This window comes from Saccostrea cucullata, unplaced genomic scaffold (assembly GCF_032062105.1).
Source record: "Saccostrea cucullata isolate Sc308-1 unplaced genomic scaffold, CSIRO_AGI_Scuc_v1 ctg3824, whole genome shotgun sequence".
In the NCBI taxonomy this organism is placed as follows: domain Eukaryota; kingdom Metazoa; phylum Mollusca; class Bivalvia; order Ostreida; family Ostreidae; genus Saccostrea; species Saccostrea cuccullata.
This window is the reverse complement of record NW_026932604.1, coordinates 2,372-21,132: the sequence shown is the minus strand read 5'-3', so window position 1 is coordinate 21,132 and position 18,761 is coordinate 2,372. Positions and strand designations below refer to the sequence as shown.

General features: G+C 32.0%; 1 protein-coding gene across 1 annotated transcript; it reads left to right on the top strand.

Annotated features, from left to right (window-relative positions):
* The first annotated feature begins 5,968 nt into the window (after positions 1–5,968).
* Positions 5,969–18,371, top strand: LOC134235579 (uncharacterized). Its single transcript, XM_062717724.1, has 9 exons — positions 5,969–6,133; positions 7,699–7,904; positions 8,169–8,265; positions 11,318–11,498; positions 12,522–12,607; positions 14,079–14,872; positions 15,118–15,257; positions 15,510–15,697; positions 16,663–18,371. Exons 2-9 carry the CDS (start codon positions 7,734–7,736, stop codon positions 17,457–17,459), a joined length of 2,454 nt encoding a protein of 817 aa, XP_062573708.1. The 5' UTR covers positions 5,969–6,133; positions 7,699–7,733; the 3' UTR covers positions 17,460–18,371.
* Positions 18,372–18,761: the final 390 nt, after the last annotated feature.

Here is an 18,761-nt window from a genome sequence, read left to right as displayed (position 1 = left end):
AGAATTATCACAAAGTATATATTTTAAAATCCGAAATAATCAAAATGGAAATGTTACTTTTTAAGTTGTTTGAAATCAAATAACATAAGATAAACAAATATTTTTTGGGGGTAATGGGGAGGGTATTTGCACGACTATATAGTCAATTTTCTTTAAAAAAACTAGCAGTATTTATCTCATTCAAAAATGCCTTGATATCCAAAAAAGGAATTAATCAAGTTAATTAAAACAATTTAATTTTAGAGAAAACCAGCCAAGAGACAGCATCCGTTTTTGAAACAGGTAAACTGGTAGCGATAATATTTTCTTCCTCAGCCTTACATTATCCAGTAGACCTTAAACTTTTTTTGTTTTATAAAATTCCTAATGTACATGTTTAATAGTGTAGTAATATAACAAGGTAAATTTTGAATGAAATCAAAATGATCTCTTGGAAAATAATTAAGGAAATCCTTTTGTTTCTTCATTTCTTATTATCATATTTATGTTTTCTTTGAAGTGTCATCGGATCAAATTAACGAAGTCCTACCAAACACTACGACCGGTAACTCAAAATTGTTTTTAAGATATATAATTTTTTTTCTTAAACCATAAAAAAAGAAATTATTTCATTCGAAGTCAATTCCTTAGAGAAACAATAAAAAATCGCAAGAAAAGGAATCAATCCTTATGTAAACAACACAAATAAGATATATCTTACACAACTTCTTAAATTCTATATCTATAAATCCACTGGTATTAAAAGTAAATTGTATCTTTTCTGGTAAACGTTGTGCCACGAGTAGAGCAAACACAATTTTATTTTACTTTTTTCAGATGAAATTGATGGAGAGACAACATCAATTCTTGAAACAGGTGAGTAAAGTCGTTAACAGAAAAAAACCTTGCCTAGGAAGTGTAAGCACCCCTTTAATGAATAGAAATACTCTTTTGTAAGATAAACTCCTCTAAAAATGCCGTGTCTTTCTTATTCTTAGATCGCATTTTGGACAGCTTAATGAACGACTCTCGTATAAATTTCCTCAGCCTTATATGAATCTATCACAAAGTATATATTTTAAAAAGTCCGAATCAAAACAGGTACAATGTTACTTTTTAAGTTGTTTTGAAAAAAATTAGTAAACAATTATTTTTTTGGGGGGGGGGGGGGGTAGGGGGGTTGCATTACTATATAGTAAATGACAAAGGAAACATACTAGTAGTTGTTATCAATGTGCCTTGAAGAAATCTATCCCAAGTTAATTAAAACAATATTATTGTTTTAGAGGAAACTAGCCAAGAGACTGCATCAGTTTTTGAAACAGGTAAATTAGCGATAATATTTTCTGAATATTATCCAGTAGACTTATTTTGGTTTATATAATTCCTAATGTACATTAGTAGTAATATAACAAGGTGAATATTGAATGAAATCAAAATGATCTCTGGGAAATAATTGAGGAAATCCTTTTGTTTCTTCATTTCTTATTATCATATTTATGTTTTCTTTGAAGTGTCGTCGGGTCAGATTAATGAAGTCCGACCAAACGCTACGACCGGTAACTCAAATTTGTTTTTTTTAAATAAATATTTATTGATTTTTTTCTTTAAACAGAAAAGAATGAAATTACTTAATTTGATGTCAATTAGTTACAGTAATACCGTAAAAGTGGAAATTTTTTCGTCGATTTTTATTTTGCGAATTCCAGTCAAAATGCTGTAGATTAATTTTTACGTTTCAAAATTTTGCGAATGACCACTGCTTTGTGTGCATTTTCTTATTGGTAATTTATTTTTAAGAAAAATATTTTTGCGATTGCATTGAACTCGCAAATTAGCTAAAAATTTATCTACAGCAAAAATTTTCAGTTTTACGGTAATTCCATAATGAGAAATAAAGCATAATAAAAATAAAACTTTTAAAATTATAAAATAAAAATCCGTTATAAATGGTCAATATATACTAATAATATATTCAATGTATTCATATGAAAAAAAGATGTACCCTTTGGTATTTTTAAATCAGTGAAATGGATAATAAGCTTAAAACTGTTCTTTCAACTTTTTCATTATAGTCATTTATTTCAGCATTTGCCAATTTAAGTTCTGATGTGAAAACTTTGGAACATACAACCCAAGGTCAGTCAAATTTTAGGTTTTTTTAAAAAACAAATTGTATAACTTTTTTTCCTTTTCATTTTCAGTTGTCTTTCTGAAAGTAATATAGTATTCTCCTCTCTTAAACATTTGTTATATAAACTGTATTTATTATTATGACAAACCTTCTACCAATACTAAATTAAAGTCACTTATTTAAAAAATCCACAATCCTTGCAGTAACAATTCCATTTGAAATTTGATATTCGATGCAAGTAGCAAAATTATTTTATTAAGAAAATTAAAAGAAATTCTCAAAGTTGTTAACCTCATTCCTCAAAAGAAACCATACTGAACAATTAACAATTTGCATTAAAAAATGAGTATTTAAACACGATTGCAAATGAAGGACGATTTTTTTGTTTCTTTTTTTGTTTTGTATTTTCTAAGAAACTGTAGTTTATTTTTAAAAAAACTCAACTCAGCCACCTTAAGCGTCCATTTGAGGAGAGAGAGAGGACAACTGTTCATTCTGTAAACATACAACACGTCATTACCTACATATTACCTAACGCAACGCATTCTAAATTCAGACAATACCAGTTTGCTACATCTTAAAATTGATTTTAAAGACAAGAACAATTATTTGTGTTAGTTGGAAACCTATCAATCTGTCCATTCAAATGTAGTGTAGGATTTTCAATCTTCTATTTGTTTTTTCTCTCTCTGGGAATGGATAGATTTCTTTTTTTCTTCTGCAAAAAGCGGAACCATTTGGCTATTCACATTCCGGATACTCTTTTGCAAATGCACAAAACAGTCTATGTTTTAGAAAATAAGATTACTACTTCTATAATTTGAGAAAAAAATCGCAAGAAAAAGAATTAATCTATAAGAAAATTACACAAATGAAATAAATTATCTTAAACAATTTCTGGAATTCTATACCAATATCTATAAATCCACTAGTATTAAAAGCAAATTGTATCTTTTGTGGTAAACGTTGTGCCACGAGTAGAGCAAACACAATTTTATTTTACTTTTTTCAGATGAAATTGATGGAGAGACAACACCAATTCTTGAAACAGGTGAGTAAAGTTGTTAACAGAAAAAAACCTTGCCTAGGAAGAGTAAGCGCCCCTTGAACGAATAGAAATACTCTTTTGTAAGATAAATTTCCTAAAATTGTCGTGCCATTGTTATTTTTAGATCGCATTTTGTACAGCTTAATGAACGACTCTCGTATAAATTTCCTCAGCGTTATATGAATCTATCACAAAGTATATTAAGAAAAAACCAAATCAAAAGAAGTACAATGTTACTTTTTAGGTTGTTTCGACAAAAGCATTAGTAAACAGATATGGGGGTAGGGGGGAGTGTATTTGCCCTACTATATAGTAATTGACAAAGGAAACAAACTTGTACTAGTACTTGTAATCAATGTGCCTTGATGGAATCTATCCCAAGTTTATTAAAACAATATTATTATTTTTTTTAAGAGAAAAGTAGCAAAGAAACAGTATCCGTTTTTGAAACAGGTATAGTAGCGATAATATTTTCTGAATATTATCCAGTAGACCTACTTTGTTTTATATAATTCCAAATGTACATGAAAAATAGTGTACTAATATAACAAGGTGAATATTGAATGAAATCAAAATAATCTCTGGGAAAATAATTAAGGAAATCCTTTTGTTTCCTCATTCTTATTATCATATGTATGTTTTCTTTGAAGTGTCAACCTATACCATGGACTTCTACAACATTTTCCCTATATATATATATATATATATATATATATATATATATATATATATATATATATATATATATTTTCCTTTAAACAAAAAAAAATTGAAATTACTTAATTTAAAGTCAATTCGGTGGAGTAATAATTCCATAATGAGAAATAAATCATTAAATGAAAATACATTTTCAAAATCCGTTAGAAATGATCAATACATAATATATTCAATATATTCATATGAAGAAAAATGTACCTTTTGTTATTTTTAAATCGGTGAAATGGATAAGATGAACGTTCATAAGCTTAAAACTATCCTTTCAACGTTTACAAAATAGTCATTTCTTTCAGCATTTGCCAATTCAAGTTCTGATGTGAAAACTTTGGAAATTACCACACAAGGTCAGCGAACTTTTAGATGTTTTGAAAAAAACCCTTTCATTTCCAATTTCAGTTGTGTTTTTGAAAGTAAGGTATTCTTTGTCCTTTCTTAAGCTTTTGTTATATAAACTGTAATGATGATGATTTTTACCAATGCTTAATAAAAGATCATTTAATTTTAAAATTACTATCTTTACAGTAACATTTCCACTGAAATTTAATAATTTCTTAACAAGAAGCACAAACATTTCCAACTTGAGCAAAGAACAATTTCATTTAAAAAATGAATATTTAAAAGTTATTATTTGAAAAACAAAATCGCAATAGAATGAATCCATTTTAAAGTATACGACACAAATGAAATATAATATCTTTCACACCTTCTATAGTTCAAGATCTGTGTCTTGGAATCCACTAACATTTAAACTTCAAATTAAAATTCAAATTGTAAGTTTTATCGGTAGCTGTAGTGCCACGAGCAAAGGAAATAAAATTTAACAATCATTTAAATATAATCCTGTTAGTATTCTTATTTTGCGCTTTTCAGATGAAACTGATGGAGAGACAACACCAATTCTTGAAACAGGTGAGTTAAATCGTCAACAGAGAAAAAACCCTTACTGATGTTGCAAGCACATTGAATAACGGTTGCGAGGTGTGGGAGGGACACAATACTAGTGATATTGAACAAGTTCATGGACTGAAATAAATATAATTAAGGTGTTAGAAAGAGCACAGATACTTTCATGGTTTATTTGAAACTGGTAGATTTCAGATGTAGATTGAAGATTTTGTCCTATTTTTAAATTTATCATTAAATTGTCAGAGATAACGAAAAATGATCGATCTAATCATAATATGTGAAGTGAACATTATACATTTATTGACTGAGTTCGAGGGCAAAATGCCTTTTGTCGGACCCAAGAACCAAATTGTCTGCCTGAGGCCGTTGACAAAAGTCATTTTGCCCGAGAACTCAGTCAATAAGTGTTTTGTTATACCTTTTATTTTATTTTTTTTTTTTGGACATACATGTATTTTGTACTGTCTTCTCTGCACGTGGTGTAACAGCAGGTTCGTCACTGTTGAACGCCAACGAATGAAAATGAGATTAAGCTCCGCCGATTTTGTGACGTAAGCGGCCCAACATCTCATCGACCGGTCCAACATCTCACTGTGGTCCAACATCGATTTTTTATGCCCGCTCAGTAAAACATTAGAAATGTTAGACTTTTTTCCGTATAAATTTGTGTAGGAACAAATTTCTAAAGGTATAACAATATACATGGTCCCCTGGAGTTCGATTCAGTCTCCTAGTAGTAGTAAGCACCCTTTTATTGAAAAGAAGTATACTTTTGCAATATTTACTCTAAATTTGTCGTCTCCATGTTTCACATTTTGCACGACGTAATTGACAACCTTCGTTAAAATTTCATCAGGGTTATATGACTCTAACACAACGTATAATTTACTATAGAAATTCGAAGATCGCCACCATTATGTTTCGCTTCTGACGAAATTGAATTCACCGCGCAACTCGAACTGCCGGAAATTGGTCTGAATGTCGTTATAATAAAGAATTCAATACGGCAGAGAATTAATAGTTTCTACAAATAATTATAATCATCATCCATAGAAAGTAACATTATAAAGATTTTTTATGCCAGAAAACAAACATATAATAAGCATTTTACATTTCGCGGATGTGAACCGGATTACGATAATGTAAACAAAAAGCAGACGAGAAGTCGGTAACTTTGGTTGAGATGGTGAAACCAAAGTACAGACGCCATGGGTTCGTCTCGAAAAAGCAGAAGGAGAGATATGATAAAGTATCTGCAGGGCAATTGACTCGATGGATTAGGGGAGCTATCCTTACAGACCACAATTACTCCGCCAGTGCAACCCCTGTCAGCGTTGATCACGATCACGGTTTGTACATGTAAAATACGTAATCTAAAAGACTCGTTTTCATATCTGCATCTAAATTACCATGATTACACATAGGTCTATTAGAAATATTAAAGGGAGGTACATGAATTTGTTGATGTTCATTTTATATACCAGGTCCAATCTAAAGACTTTTTGAACTATGACTACGTGTAGCTATTTAAAAAAAAAAATTATAGTAGTTAAAGATGTGCACCAAAAGAGAAGATATTGAATTTTTCTCAATATTTCATTGAAAAACAACATGACATAACTAAGACATTGAAAACTTGTTTTTATCAAGTATATAATTGAATTTTCAAAGATATATTTTGATAAAAACAAGTTTTCATCTGATTGACAACAAAGTTTTAAAAATATAATTTTTTTTTGGGGGGGGGGGGGGGTATTTTATTGAAAACCACATGGCCTATTGTAATCAAAGTGCAACATGGAAATTTGAATCATATTTGATAATAATAAATTTAACTATACATGATGTTATATGTGGATTTCAATAATATATATATATATACTAGGCCTAGCTGTTACAAAAAAAAATTACATTTGCTGATGTCTTACCTTACATGACAATACTAATCAAAGATAATTACTGTATTTTATTTTAATACACTGCACGTGATGAAAGATATACTCATTTGACCCACAGGCCTTTAGATCACTTAGAAAAAAAATTGAGGTGTTAAAAAAAAAATAAAGGTATGGAACTCTTTTCATAGGGTACCTACTTTCACCAATAAAATTCTTTTAAATTGAATGCTTTACAAATTTACTTTTTATCCATATATAAACAATCTTCATTCCTTCAAATTTCATTCCATAATTCCTTATACTTCTTAAGATATTATGAAATCAATTCCGAAATTGACCTGAATTTTTTAAATTGACATCAGCTTGCCAATGGGCCCAACACTAATTGTTAAGCGGGAACGACAGGACAAATTTTCTCCAAAGTCTATTCTAAACTCAATGAATATTTGCTCATTTGAATTTGAGATTTACATGATTTTTCTTTAATTGGATCATATGATCTTACTAAGTCACAAACAAAATGTTAGCAGTCTAATTGTTTTGAAAATAGAAAGGTATATAATCATGATAATGCATTACGGGAAAAAATTGTTCAACCATATAGCTTCTTTTACATTCATAATCAAAATGGCGGTGTAGTTGTTGATGCAGATTTTAACTTATTAATACAGACTACTTAACCTTACAATCTGGAGTAAGAAATCAACTTTAAAATGTTGAAAGATCTTGCAAATGCTATGCAACTCTTCGCTGCACCTCATACACCGTCTGTTTACATGTGAATGACCAGGGGCCCAAGCAAATGTAGAGTAAAAGAAAGTAGATCATATTTTAGATTGATTTCAGAATATCTTGAGAAATATCGGTATATGGAAAAATATGTTGGCACTATGAATTATTTTGAAAACTGGTTCTTGGAATTTAGTAAGTGTATCTAAACAGTAAACTAGTCAGGATGTGTTACAGTAGATAATAAAGAATGTGTAATGGTGATAATTTTTATTCATTATTCATAGAATTGCCAAATTTGAATATACTGGAAAGAGAGGAGATGGTGGATGGGGAAGAAGTGACTACATCTGAGGATTGGAAGGAGGGGAGGAGAGTAGTAGAACTTGGAGTGTTAGCTGAGGGCTTGCGGGGATGTTGTAAATGTGGCTTACCATTACAACTTTCACACACTATTTCTGTGTTGACATATGGTTTAGCTTCTTTGTTAAAGGTATGAACTCACCAATTTTTGCACAGTTTGTATAAAAACAACCTTGAAAGGTTTTTCCTTGAATTTTTCTCCATATAAAACAGGCAGTATTCCATATATCCATATTTTTAGTTTTGAAAGATGTTACATTTTTTTCTTTGAAGTAATATGAAGTAATGCATATTTAAATTCTTTTTTCCCAAGCATTTGATTTCATTAATGGTGAATGAATTTAGAACAGTGACCTGTAATTAGGGATTCATTGATTTTACATTAACATTTCAGGTCTGTTGCAGCAATACAAAGTGTAATCATATTAACCATGTAAAAACGGGGAAAAAACATGGAAGAGTGTGGGATGTAAATACAAAGCTATCAGCAGGTAAGAAGTTTAACGTACACATCCCCTACATCAGTTACATGTATATTTATTATTGTCAAGTCACAAGAGCCTGATTGAGTTTTACCTGTATATTCCAATATAAGCAAGTTTGTTGTCCCCCTCAACAGCAACTTGGACGCACCTTGAGAAATTGTTGCTGTCTTGGGGGACAATAAACTTGCTTTTGTCCTCATAGCTAGTAAATAGGTATATGTATCTATAAATTGATGTAATCAGTGGCGGATTTAAGGGGGGGCACACCCGGCGTGCACCCCCCCCCCCCTGAAATTGTCAAAGTTAGCATAAAACATAGTTTTGTCGAGGAAATGTTTCTGATGTCTACTCGGTAGACCTCATTTTTACCCTACAAAACCTCTAGAATCCAAGAGCTTCGGGGGGCTTCGCCCCCTTGGCCCCCACCAGGGCTTTGCCTCAAGGCGGCCCCCCCTGCCTGAACCCCTTGGTCTAGCCGGACTAGTGCATCTTTAATTTTATTAGTCCACAGGCAATTTTATGAGTCCGTCAAAAATATAATTAAACAATAGAATTTACATTTCAAGGTACTTTTTATACTTTTTTTGTAATAAACAAAGCATGCGTTTACATGAAATGTTTTATACCAATATTTGTTGAAATTGCCTGATCAGGAACTAGGATCGTGTTCCCGATCTCATTATTCTCTATAAATGATTACGACATCCAAATGCCCGACATCTTTCATTTTAAAATGTTTAATTTCATTCCAATGGTCGTGCCGAATGGTCTAACTTTCCGCCGGACTAGTTTTCCCTTAGCAAAATCAAATTGATTGAATTTTGATTTATTTTGTCCACATTTTCATTGTTTTTTGATTTGCAATTTTAAATTGTAGTCCATTGGATTTTGATTTATTTTGCAAAAATATAATTAAACATCACAGAAAAATGCAAAATCAATGCAAAACAAATTTATGAAGCATTTCAAGGTGACATCACAGAAAAATTTTAATACATTTTTTTGTAATAAACATAATGCAAACAATATCCAGCGTTTTACATGAAATAATCCATGTTTTATTTTGACCAATATTTGTTGAATGTGTGTGAGACATGAATAACACCCAAAAATCACTGACACAATAACAGTAATAGTTCCATACATTAATCACATATCACAAAGGCACAATTTGAAGTACACTTCCTTGAATTCCATTTCTATTTTACTCAGCAAATAAGTTTCTCACTTTCTGGACTGTTATTGGTAGTTTTTGTGGAACTGCATTAGTTAAATCTTTTTTTTCCATTTAACTATAGACTGCTTTAAATTTATTGAACATTATTCTCTATAAAAAAAATGATTTTATCATTTGATAAATAAATGAATCAAATGCAAGACTGCATGGTGTTTCGAGGTTTGGTACATAATTAGTAATTCTGTAGTGTAGACTAATTAGTTTATAGTTACACTATCTGCTCAGCAGTGGACACCAGCAGTCATAATAAATCATAATCCCTAAAATGTTTAATTTCATTCCAAATTCCACAGAATGTGTAATGATGGGTAAAATAATGCTAAAATTTAAGTGCCGAAAAACAATGTATCCATTATTTGTATGGCATCTACTTCAACAGCACCATCTTTTCATCACCTTCAATATCACTTGTCTGTCACAAAACAACACTAGCTGTCTTCATCATTTTTAGATTCTACACAACTTTTTGCCATAATATGAATAGTTTAGTCCACAGGGAAGAACACAACAAAATGTTGATCATTTCCATCAAAGTACATCATGGCTTCTAGCTTGTCTGGATGCAGCGCCAGCAGAATTTGAAATGGCTGATAAAGTGACGTAGAAATCACGTGATTTTTATCAGCCTCTCCCTGGATATGTTTACAGCTGGTCAGCACTAATATAACCAGCAATATACACAGCTGATAAAGCTACCATTTATTTCTGAATCAATGCTTCAGAAAATAAATACAAATTCAATCATGGATTTACCAAAGAGATCACTTCATGTGTAATTTGTTATTGGTATGACATCATATAAATTCAAAATAAATGCAAAATAAATGCATTGAAACAACATTTATTGAAAAAATCAAATTTCAATCATTCCAAAATCAATGGTCTGAAGATTTTTGAATTGGATTCAATCAAAAATAAATGCATAACCAATGTTCAATGTATTTTCAAGACAAATAAAATCAAAAATCAATGCAAATATAGCATTTGTTTTTGCTAAGGGTTCCAGTGAAAGTTGTCGAGAACTTCGGTAATTTTTTCCCCCAGAAAACTTTATTAGTCCATTCGGACTAATACGCCACAACTTTTATTAGTCCAAATGAAAATGTATTAGTCTGGGACTAACGGACTAACGTTAATGTCGAACCCTGCCCGTCTAACTTCAATTCCTGGATCCGCCCCTGATAATGTTTAATTCAGAATAAAAACTTGATGAGAAGGCAAGCTATTTTTAACTTATTGAAGCCAGAGGCTCATTTCAGCTTTCTGATCTTTTTCCATTTATCTGTCTGTCAACTTTTCAAAATATGCTTTAAAGGAGAGGGAAGTGGGTACTGGTATACTGTTTTACTCTTGTGTTTTACCACACAGTCACACCTTGTTTTGGCAATATGCCATATGATGGAATTCACTTTTATAGAAATCCAATGTCTGCTTCCTATTTATCCATGTGTCTGCCTGTATATTCACAAAAGAACCTATATTCACATCATAGAAAGGGTATAACAAGTTAGAATGGGACTTTTTTTGATTTGTTCTCTAAACCACTTGACTATTCAGATGGAAAAAATTCTCTGTAGAACAGCAAAGCCTTATTACTGTATTAATCATATTGATATTGAATCATCCTAATGTAGATCAATTCAAGTTTTGTTGCCATTACCCCTAGGGGTTTAGTTTGTTAAAAGTATGGGTTCTATTTTTAATTTCTGGTAATAAAGAGAGAAAATAAATGAGACTAAGGTGAGTGTTGTATTTCACAAGCTTCTTGTTTTAAGTGATTAGATTGATTTTTTTTTTACATTTATGAATTTGTATTTACAGCAATTGTACATGTTGGTATTGGTGCAACGCAAGTCAACAGTCTCCTTTCTGAGCTGAATATACCACCTGTAAGCCATGCCATGCTGGACAAAAGACAGAAAGAGATAGGCAGAGCTGTTGAAGATATTGCTGCAGAGTCTATGTCTGATGCTTTGCAGAAGGAACTGGAAATGATGAATGAGTGTGTAAACAATATAAATTCAGTTTAAATCTCACTATTTAGCTCAAATGAGCCAAAGGCGCAATAGAGCTTTTTTGATCAGATCAATGGTTGTCCAGCATACATGTGTAGTGGTCATATGGTATAACCTGTGTTGGTTAAGTCACAATTACTAACATGTATGTCACAAACATAACAACCCATTTAATTTTACATATAAGATACATGTATGTACTAACTGCATGCATTTTTGAAGGAAAAATTGTCTTATTTTCTTTACTTATTGATGGAGAATTAAATTATAAGGAATTAACTTCATAGTTATCCAAGTTATAATAGTGTAACCTGCTTTGAAATGAAAGCCTCGCTGTATAGAAAGCCAAAACTGGCACAACCCAGGATATACAGTATAACTTGGGTAGCTATTAAATTCATTCCTAGAATGAATTAAAAAAGGAAAATTTGATTGAAGAAAAAAAATTGAAGAGTGACAGAGACACAGTCTAATCAAAATTAGATGTTAGATCTGCTCGCATAATTGCTACACTAGCATCTAACAACATCCTATAGAGGGTCACTCAGAGTTCAAATTCGGAACAACCCTAGACTTATTTTCTTCAATTACGTCAACAAATAAACAATGATTTTGCAAGAGACAATTTGATTGGTTGATTAGAATTTGACCTCTGACGTGACCCTCAATGAGATGTTGTTAGATGTTTGTGTAGCGAGTATGCAAGTGGATCTAACAAATAATTTTAATTAGATTGGACAGAGACAGTGACTTCCTAGAGTATTGTGGCCCAAGCCCCAAGAGCCTCGTGTTTTAGTTTTGATCCCCAAATGAAAATCATAGGGAATACCTAATAATAATTGATAGTGATCAAGTTAATAGAATCTGATATACTGATAAATATAAGGTTTAGTCATGTACAGTATAATTTGTGTTGATAAATATGCAGAATGTTATGCACATTAGGGGGTGTTCTAAAGGAGACAGGTTCACAGTTAATAACTGATGTCTGTTATTTAACTATTTTTCAGAGAGATGAACGAAAATGGACTAGTTGTTGCTGTAGATGCTGGATGGCAAAAACGGGGTAGCGGAAAGACATATGATAGTTTATCAGGTAAAAATACTGTAAAAGCACAAATATTCGGGGGGATTAAATTTTGTTTATTCCGTTAACAAAATTCAACAAAATTAAATCCCACACGAAATTTTATATGACTATATATTGAATAGGGCTTTAAAAAAAATATGTTTGTTTCCTGTAACATTCCAAAAAAATTAAGGGTCGGTAGGTCGGGATTTTTTTTTTCTTATGAATTGTCAAACATCCCTGGACTCAATATACCAGGTGTCATATTTACAGTGGACATCCAACATGGCATCCAAAATGGCTGCCTAGCGGCAGAAAACGATCTTCAGAAAGTTGTAGGGGGAAATTGTTGTTATAATAATGATTACTCTTTATAACTAATCAAACTTAAATGTAAACTAGGTTGACATATTTTATGTCTCAAGTTAAGCTACAAGCTAATTTTCTTTTTTTAATAAATGGAATCAGCTGATTGATCAAACGAAGTTTTGCCATTTGTCAGAAAAAAAATTCACCCGGGGGTAATTTGAATGGGTCGGTCGGGTTACAGGAAACAAACATATTTTTTTTAGACCTAGGGTTAGTTTTAAAACAACGACGAGATTATTTTTGATGTCAAAGCAACAAAATTTTATGCCCACGAAAATTTATGCTTCTACAGTAGACAAATTTTAGGAAAATAAAAAAAAATATTGATGATTAGAGTGATTACTTTACTTCGTGCCCAACATAAACTATGCATTAAGTTTGCTTAGGACTTGATTCCATTAAATATGTATGCAAACAGATGCAGTAAATTTAGAAAGACACATATCTCAAAGTTCAACTGTCAAATATTCTTCTAAAGAACAGCCATGAATAGTTATGTTGCTCATGCAGGTAAAGCATATTCAGTTTTGTTCGAAATATGGACCCAAGGTGGGATAATGGAGCCAAAAAAGGATATAATGTTTACACGGGAATATATATAGGAGAAAAATCATTAAGAGTCATAATGAGTCAAATCAAAATATTAAAATATTAGGTGATTTTACACAGTAAGCGTATTCGCTAATCGCTCTATGGCACGCAACCAATTTTTAACGACACTTATTAAAAACATTATTTACCAAAGCATTGTCAATACTTAGAACACTAACTTCAAAGAAGTAGGAATTTGGTCCCTATTGCATCCTGCAAACACGTTTTATAGCAACTGTTTACTTTTTTAAAGTTAAACGATTTGCATTAATTATACAGCACCCCTCATGAAAAATAAATATTTGACCTACATGTAATTATGCTATAGTGCACTGGACGCACAGGTTCATTGCTGACTAAAGGGGTTAAAGGTTATTACCAAATGCATACATGTAACATCAGTGATCGAGTTTGATTTTCCTTGCCAAAGTATTAAGACATACATTTTATCAAGTTAAGAAATGCATGAAAAATGCTTTAATAAAAACAACGAATACATCTATAAGTTATACAGTTTTTCTAATTTGTAATTTTTCAGGTCATTGTTCCATGGTTGGTCCTCTCTCCGACAAAGTATTGTCATACTCTCTGAGGTCTAAGAATTGCAGAGTATGCAGTGTAGCTGAATCAACCAACAAGAATCCAGCAGCCCATGAGTGCTCAAAGAATTGGGAGGGTAGTTCAAAGGCCATGGAGGCAGATATGGTTATTGAGATGGTCCAAGATCTACAGAAAAGTAAAGGAATAACCATTGATGGAATCATTGGAGATGAGGACTCTACCACTATTGCAAGACTGAAAGCTAATGTCAATGCTGATATTAAGAAGTTGTCTGATAAAAATCATCTAAAGAAACTGTTTACAAACTCTTTGTTTACCTTGAAGAAAAAACATTCATCTCTGACTTTGTCTGTGATAAAGTACATTCAGAAATGCTTCAGTTACTCCATAGCACAGGGAAAAGGAAATGCTTCTCAAATCAAAGAAGACCTTTCATCAATTCCATTACACATATTTGGAGATCACCAACACTGCTCCTCAAGGTGGTGCAACTTCATTAACAACCCTAACCTGAGGTACAAGTCACTTCCACATGGAAAACCCCTGAAAGATAGGTTCCTTCAGGATGATCTGAAAGAAGTCTTCAGTTCATATGCAAGTCATTCTGATCGTCTTTCATGCTTAGGAAGCACACAGTCGAATGAGAGTTTTCACAGAATGGTGTCTGCAAAAGCCCCAAAGACCCATCATTACAGCTCTTCTTCAAGCCTCAGATACAGAGTTGCTGCATGTGTAGCCCAGAAAAATGTTGGACACAGATATCTTGTAAAGGTTTGTAAATTTTTATTTTTTCATGCTTATTGTGTCATATCTGAGTTGAACCACTCAAGTTATCTCTTACATTTGAAAATTCTGCAAATTTTAATCAAAAGCAGATTGTATTGTATATCTGAGTTGAACCACTCAAGTTATCTCTTACATTTGAAAATTCTGCAAATTTTAATCAAAAGCAGATTGTATTGTATATGTATGTACATTGTAGTTGTACATAATAGATTCTTTTATCCTTATTAAAGGTTAACAAGAAATTGGGCCTCTCTCCTGGCTACTATACTCGACGACAGTGCATTCTGAGGGATTTACAAAGAAAGCGACAGAAGGCCATTTCAGTGACACAGAAATTTAAAAGGAGAAGGAGAGAATTGAAAGCCAGGAAGTACGTACTAGTATACTTTGATTGTCATTTGTCAGGTGTAAAAAACCTTTTGTCAACCTCAAAAATGAAAATAAACCAAGAACAAGTGAATGCTGATAAGTATGAATTTAAGTGGGAATTAATATCAGGATTTTCATTTATTTACAACTCCTAATTTATTAGCTGTACATTAGGTGATTGTTTATTTTGCTAGGCCTTTTGTAAGACCTCAGTTTAGAATCATTTGTTTTACAGTATACATCTTCTTTACAGAATTCAAAGTATTTCTACAAAAGAAACAAGGGAAGGCATCAGTTATTTAACAGGATGTGATCTCCAGCAGGCCTCTGACATCGTTGAAATTCCAGCTCCAAAAACAATTCCAAAGTATGATCATCTCCCTTCAAGTCAGCTGTTAAATGCTGAAGAGATCTATTTTGATTTGGAAACTACTGGACTCGGTAAGAACCTAGATTTAAATGTTAAGTCAATGCTGATGGTTATGGCCCTTTTCCGGTATTTCTTTTGTATGCATTTTGAAGGAATAATACTAGAGTTATCATAGAAAACGAATAGAAATAGAGACTCTTGCATAATTCCGGTATTGGTACAAGTAGTTGAGCATGTTTTATATCTTTCAAAACTTTACCCTTCCTTCTGAGGACACTGATTAAAAAGAAATTGCATATTCTGAAAGAATTCAAGCATCTTTGAAGGAGTTAAGTCTTGGGGAAGAGGGTTACTATTATTATAATGTTTCAAAATTTTTTAAATCATGCATACTGTAAACGGATTACATTTGGCTGTGTATTCTAATAGCGGATTTGGCGAAACGCAGCAACCGCTAAATCAAGTACAACGCTAAATGTCTTGCACATATACACATAAAGAAGAAAATGAAGAAATGCGCTAAATCAAATCTACGCTTACTTATTCAAAAGTCAATTTCTGCCAAATATCATACATGCTAAATATAATACATTTACAATATATCAATTTTTGTATGTATTTTTTTTAATGCTTTTAATTTTAAAAACTTGAATTTACTTAAGGAATGAATTAAATAGCAACCCAAATTATACTGTATTACCTGGGTTGGGGCAGTTTACGCTTTCTAAACCTCAAAGCGGTTTATAAAAAAGCGTAAACTGCTCCAACCCAGGTTGTAGCAGTATAATTTGGGTTGCCATTTAATTCACTCCTTATGATTTAATTTTCAATCATCAAGAATATAAAACAAGACAAATTTTCTCTTTATAACGCCTTCAAATAGTTCATATTTTAAACGTAACGTCAAGCGGATTGATACAATTTGATGTAAGTCATTGTGACGTAAGCAAACCAGATTATACAATTTAGATTAATTTTTTATCCAATCAAATGATGCGTTACAATCAAAATTAAATTATTTGTTTTTTATTTTCAGCAAGGGATTCTCATATTGTGCAGTTGTCTGCAGTTAGAAATGATGAGGTTTTCAACAAATACATCATTCCAGAAAAACCAATGTCCTCAAAAGCTACAGAAATTACTGGAATAAAAGTAGTCAACAATAAAATGTACCACAATGATGAGGAAGTTGAGACAGTCAGCATTAAGGATGCACTGATCCAGTTTATCGACTTCATGAAGAAATCGGAGTCAGATGCTGTTCTAGTTGGACACAACTCCAAAGTGTTTGACCTTCCTGTGCTGTTCAACATTTTGAGTAAATTAAACATTTTGGAGGCATTCTCATCTGCAGTCATTGGTTTCATTGATACCTTACCTCTTTTCAAAATTTCGCATCCAAACCTTTCATCATACTCACAGTTACACCTCTTCGAAGAAATTCTACAAGACAAATACAGTGCGCATGACTCATTACAGGATGTCTTAGCCTTGAAGAGATTGTTGGACCATACAGGACCTTCCCCTGAAGTCAAACTTGCTGCATCTTTCACTTCAAACTCTGCCTTTGCCATATTCCATCACAAGAACACAACAAAAAGTCTAATGAGCACACTAAAGCCTTTATTGGACCAAAAGGTGATTTCGAATGGAATGGGAAATAAGATTGCCAGCAGTGGACTCTCCTTATCACACTTACAACTGGCTTATCGCAGAAATGGTAGGGAGGGAGTACAGGATGTGCTGACAGAGATAACAGATAACAGTGTGCGTGTGACAAAATCTAGAAAAATCATTGATTCTGTTGCAGATTTTCTCAGATCTGAGCAGTAACGCAGTTGTATGATGTTCTTTGTATGTAACTATGTTATTGTTTGTTTGGTTGTTTGTTTGTTTGTTTGTTTGATTTCTGTGAGCCAGTGCTCACTAGTAATACCCTCACTCTGATGTGAATATGGACAGACAGGAATAAACAAAGTTAATTGACAATGGATTCGTACAAAAATGAATCCAACCATATTTCATGTCTAAAAAATTTCAAGCATCTGTGATGAGTAGTTGTGGAGAAAACTGTGACAAAAATTTATTATTTGTGGTACAGACAGATGCACAGATAAACAGGAAGTTGAAATCAGATTCGTCTAAAACCAATTCCAACTGTGATGAGTAGTTGTGGAGAAAACTGTGACAAAAATTTGTTATTTGTGGTACAGACAGATGCACAGATAAACAGGAAGTTGACATCAGATTCGTCTAAAACCAATTCCAACTGTGATGAGTAGTTGTGGAGAAAACTGACAAAAATTTATTATTTGTGGTACAGACAGATGCACAGATAAACAGGAAGTTGACATCAGATTCGTCTAAAACCAATTCCAACATACGGCATGGCTAAAGAAAGAGTGTGCTAAAACTTAAAGCATCTGTGATGAGCAATTGAGCATGATGAGTGATTGCTGAGAAAAATTGGACAAAAATTTGTTACTGACAGAAAGACACACAAGTGTAGAAAGAAAAACATTATAAACCCTGTGCTTCAGAGCAGGGGTATAATTATGCCATGTACTATTGTTTTTTTCAATGTTTATTGTTATAGGTAGTTTGTAGTTGAACAAAACATTTTCTTTCCATTCAAAATAAATCCTTATTTAGAAATTGACAACAATTTATTTTCATTACCCATATTTTGAGCATACATGAAAAATTAAAAGGTGTTCATTGATATTTATTGAAGAAGACTATGTGCATATTAAATTGAAACATGCACAAATGAATATGAAAGGAAATTCTGTAAATGTTTAATATTGTGTATGACCTATACTTGGCAGTAATCTATTTTTCAACAATCGGGCTAGGTTTGATTTCTAGCAAAATTTTTATTGTGTACTTATAAATACGCAGGTCATAAAAATAGCGATGTTCTTGATATAGCAACAGCAGTTTTCTGTCAAAGGCACAAAAAATCTAATGTTTACAGTATATAAAAATGTTGTATGTTACTTGTAAAGGTAACGATTTGATAGATCTCTATCACAAGGAACATGGATCTGAATAAAGTTAAATAGTTGATCATTTTTCATCTTGAATAAAGAACATTTTGTTTGATACAATGAAATCAAGAGAGATTTACATTGC

Bases quoted from the DNA above. Each gene is read 5' to 3' on its own strand.
- LOC134235579 (XM_062717724.1), top strand. From the start codon at position 7,734: ATGGTGGATGGGGAAGAAGTGACTACATCTGAGGATTGGAAGGAGGGG. The intron at 7,905-8,168 runs GTATGAACTCAC...TTAACATTTCAG, and splicing joins GTTTAGCTTCTTTGTTAAAG to GTCTGTTGCAGCAATACAAA. The intron at 14,873-15,117 runs GTTTGTAAATTT...TCCTTATTAAAG, and splicing joins GACACAGATATCTTGTAAAG to GTTAACAAGAAATTGGGCCT.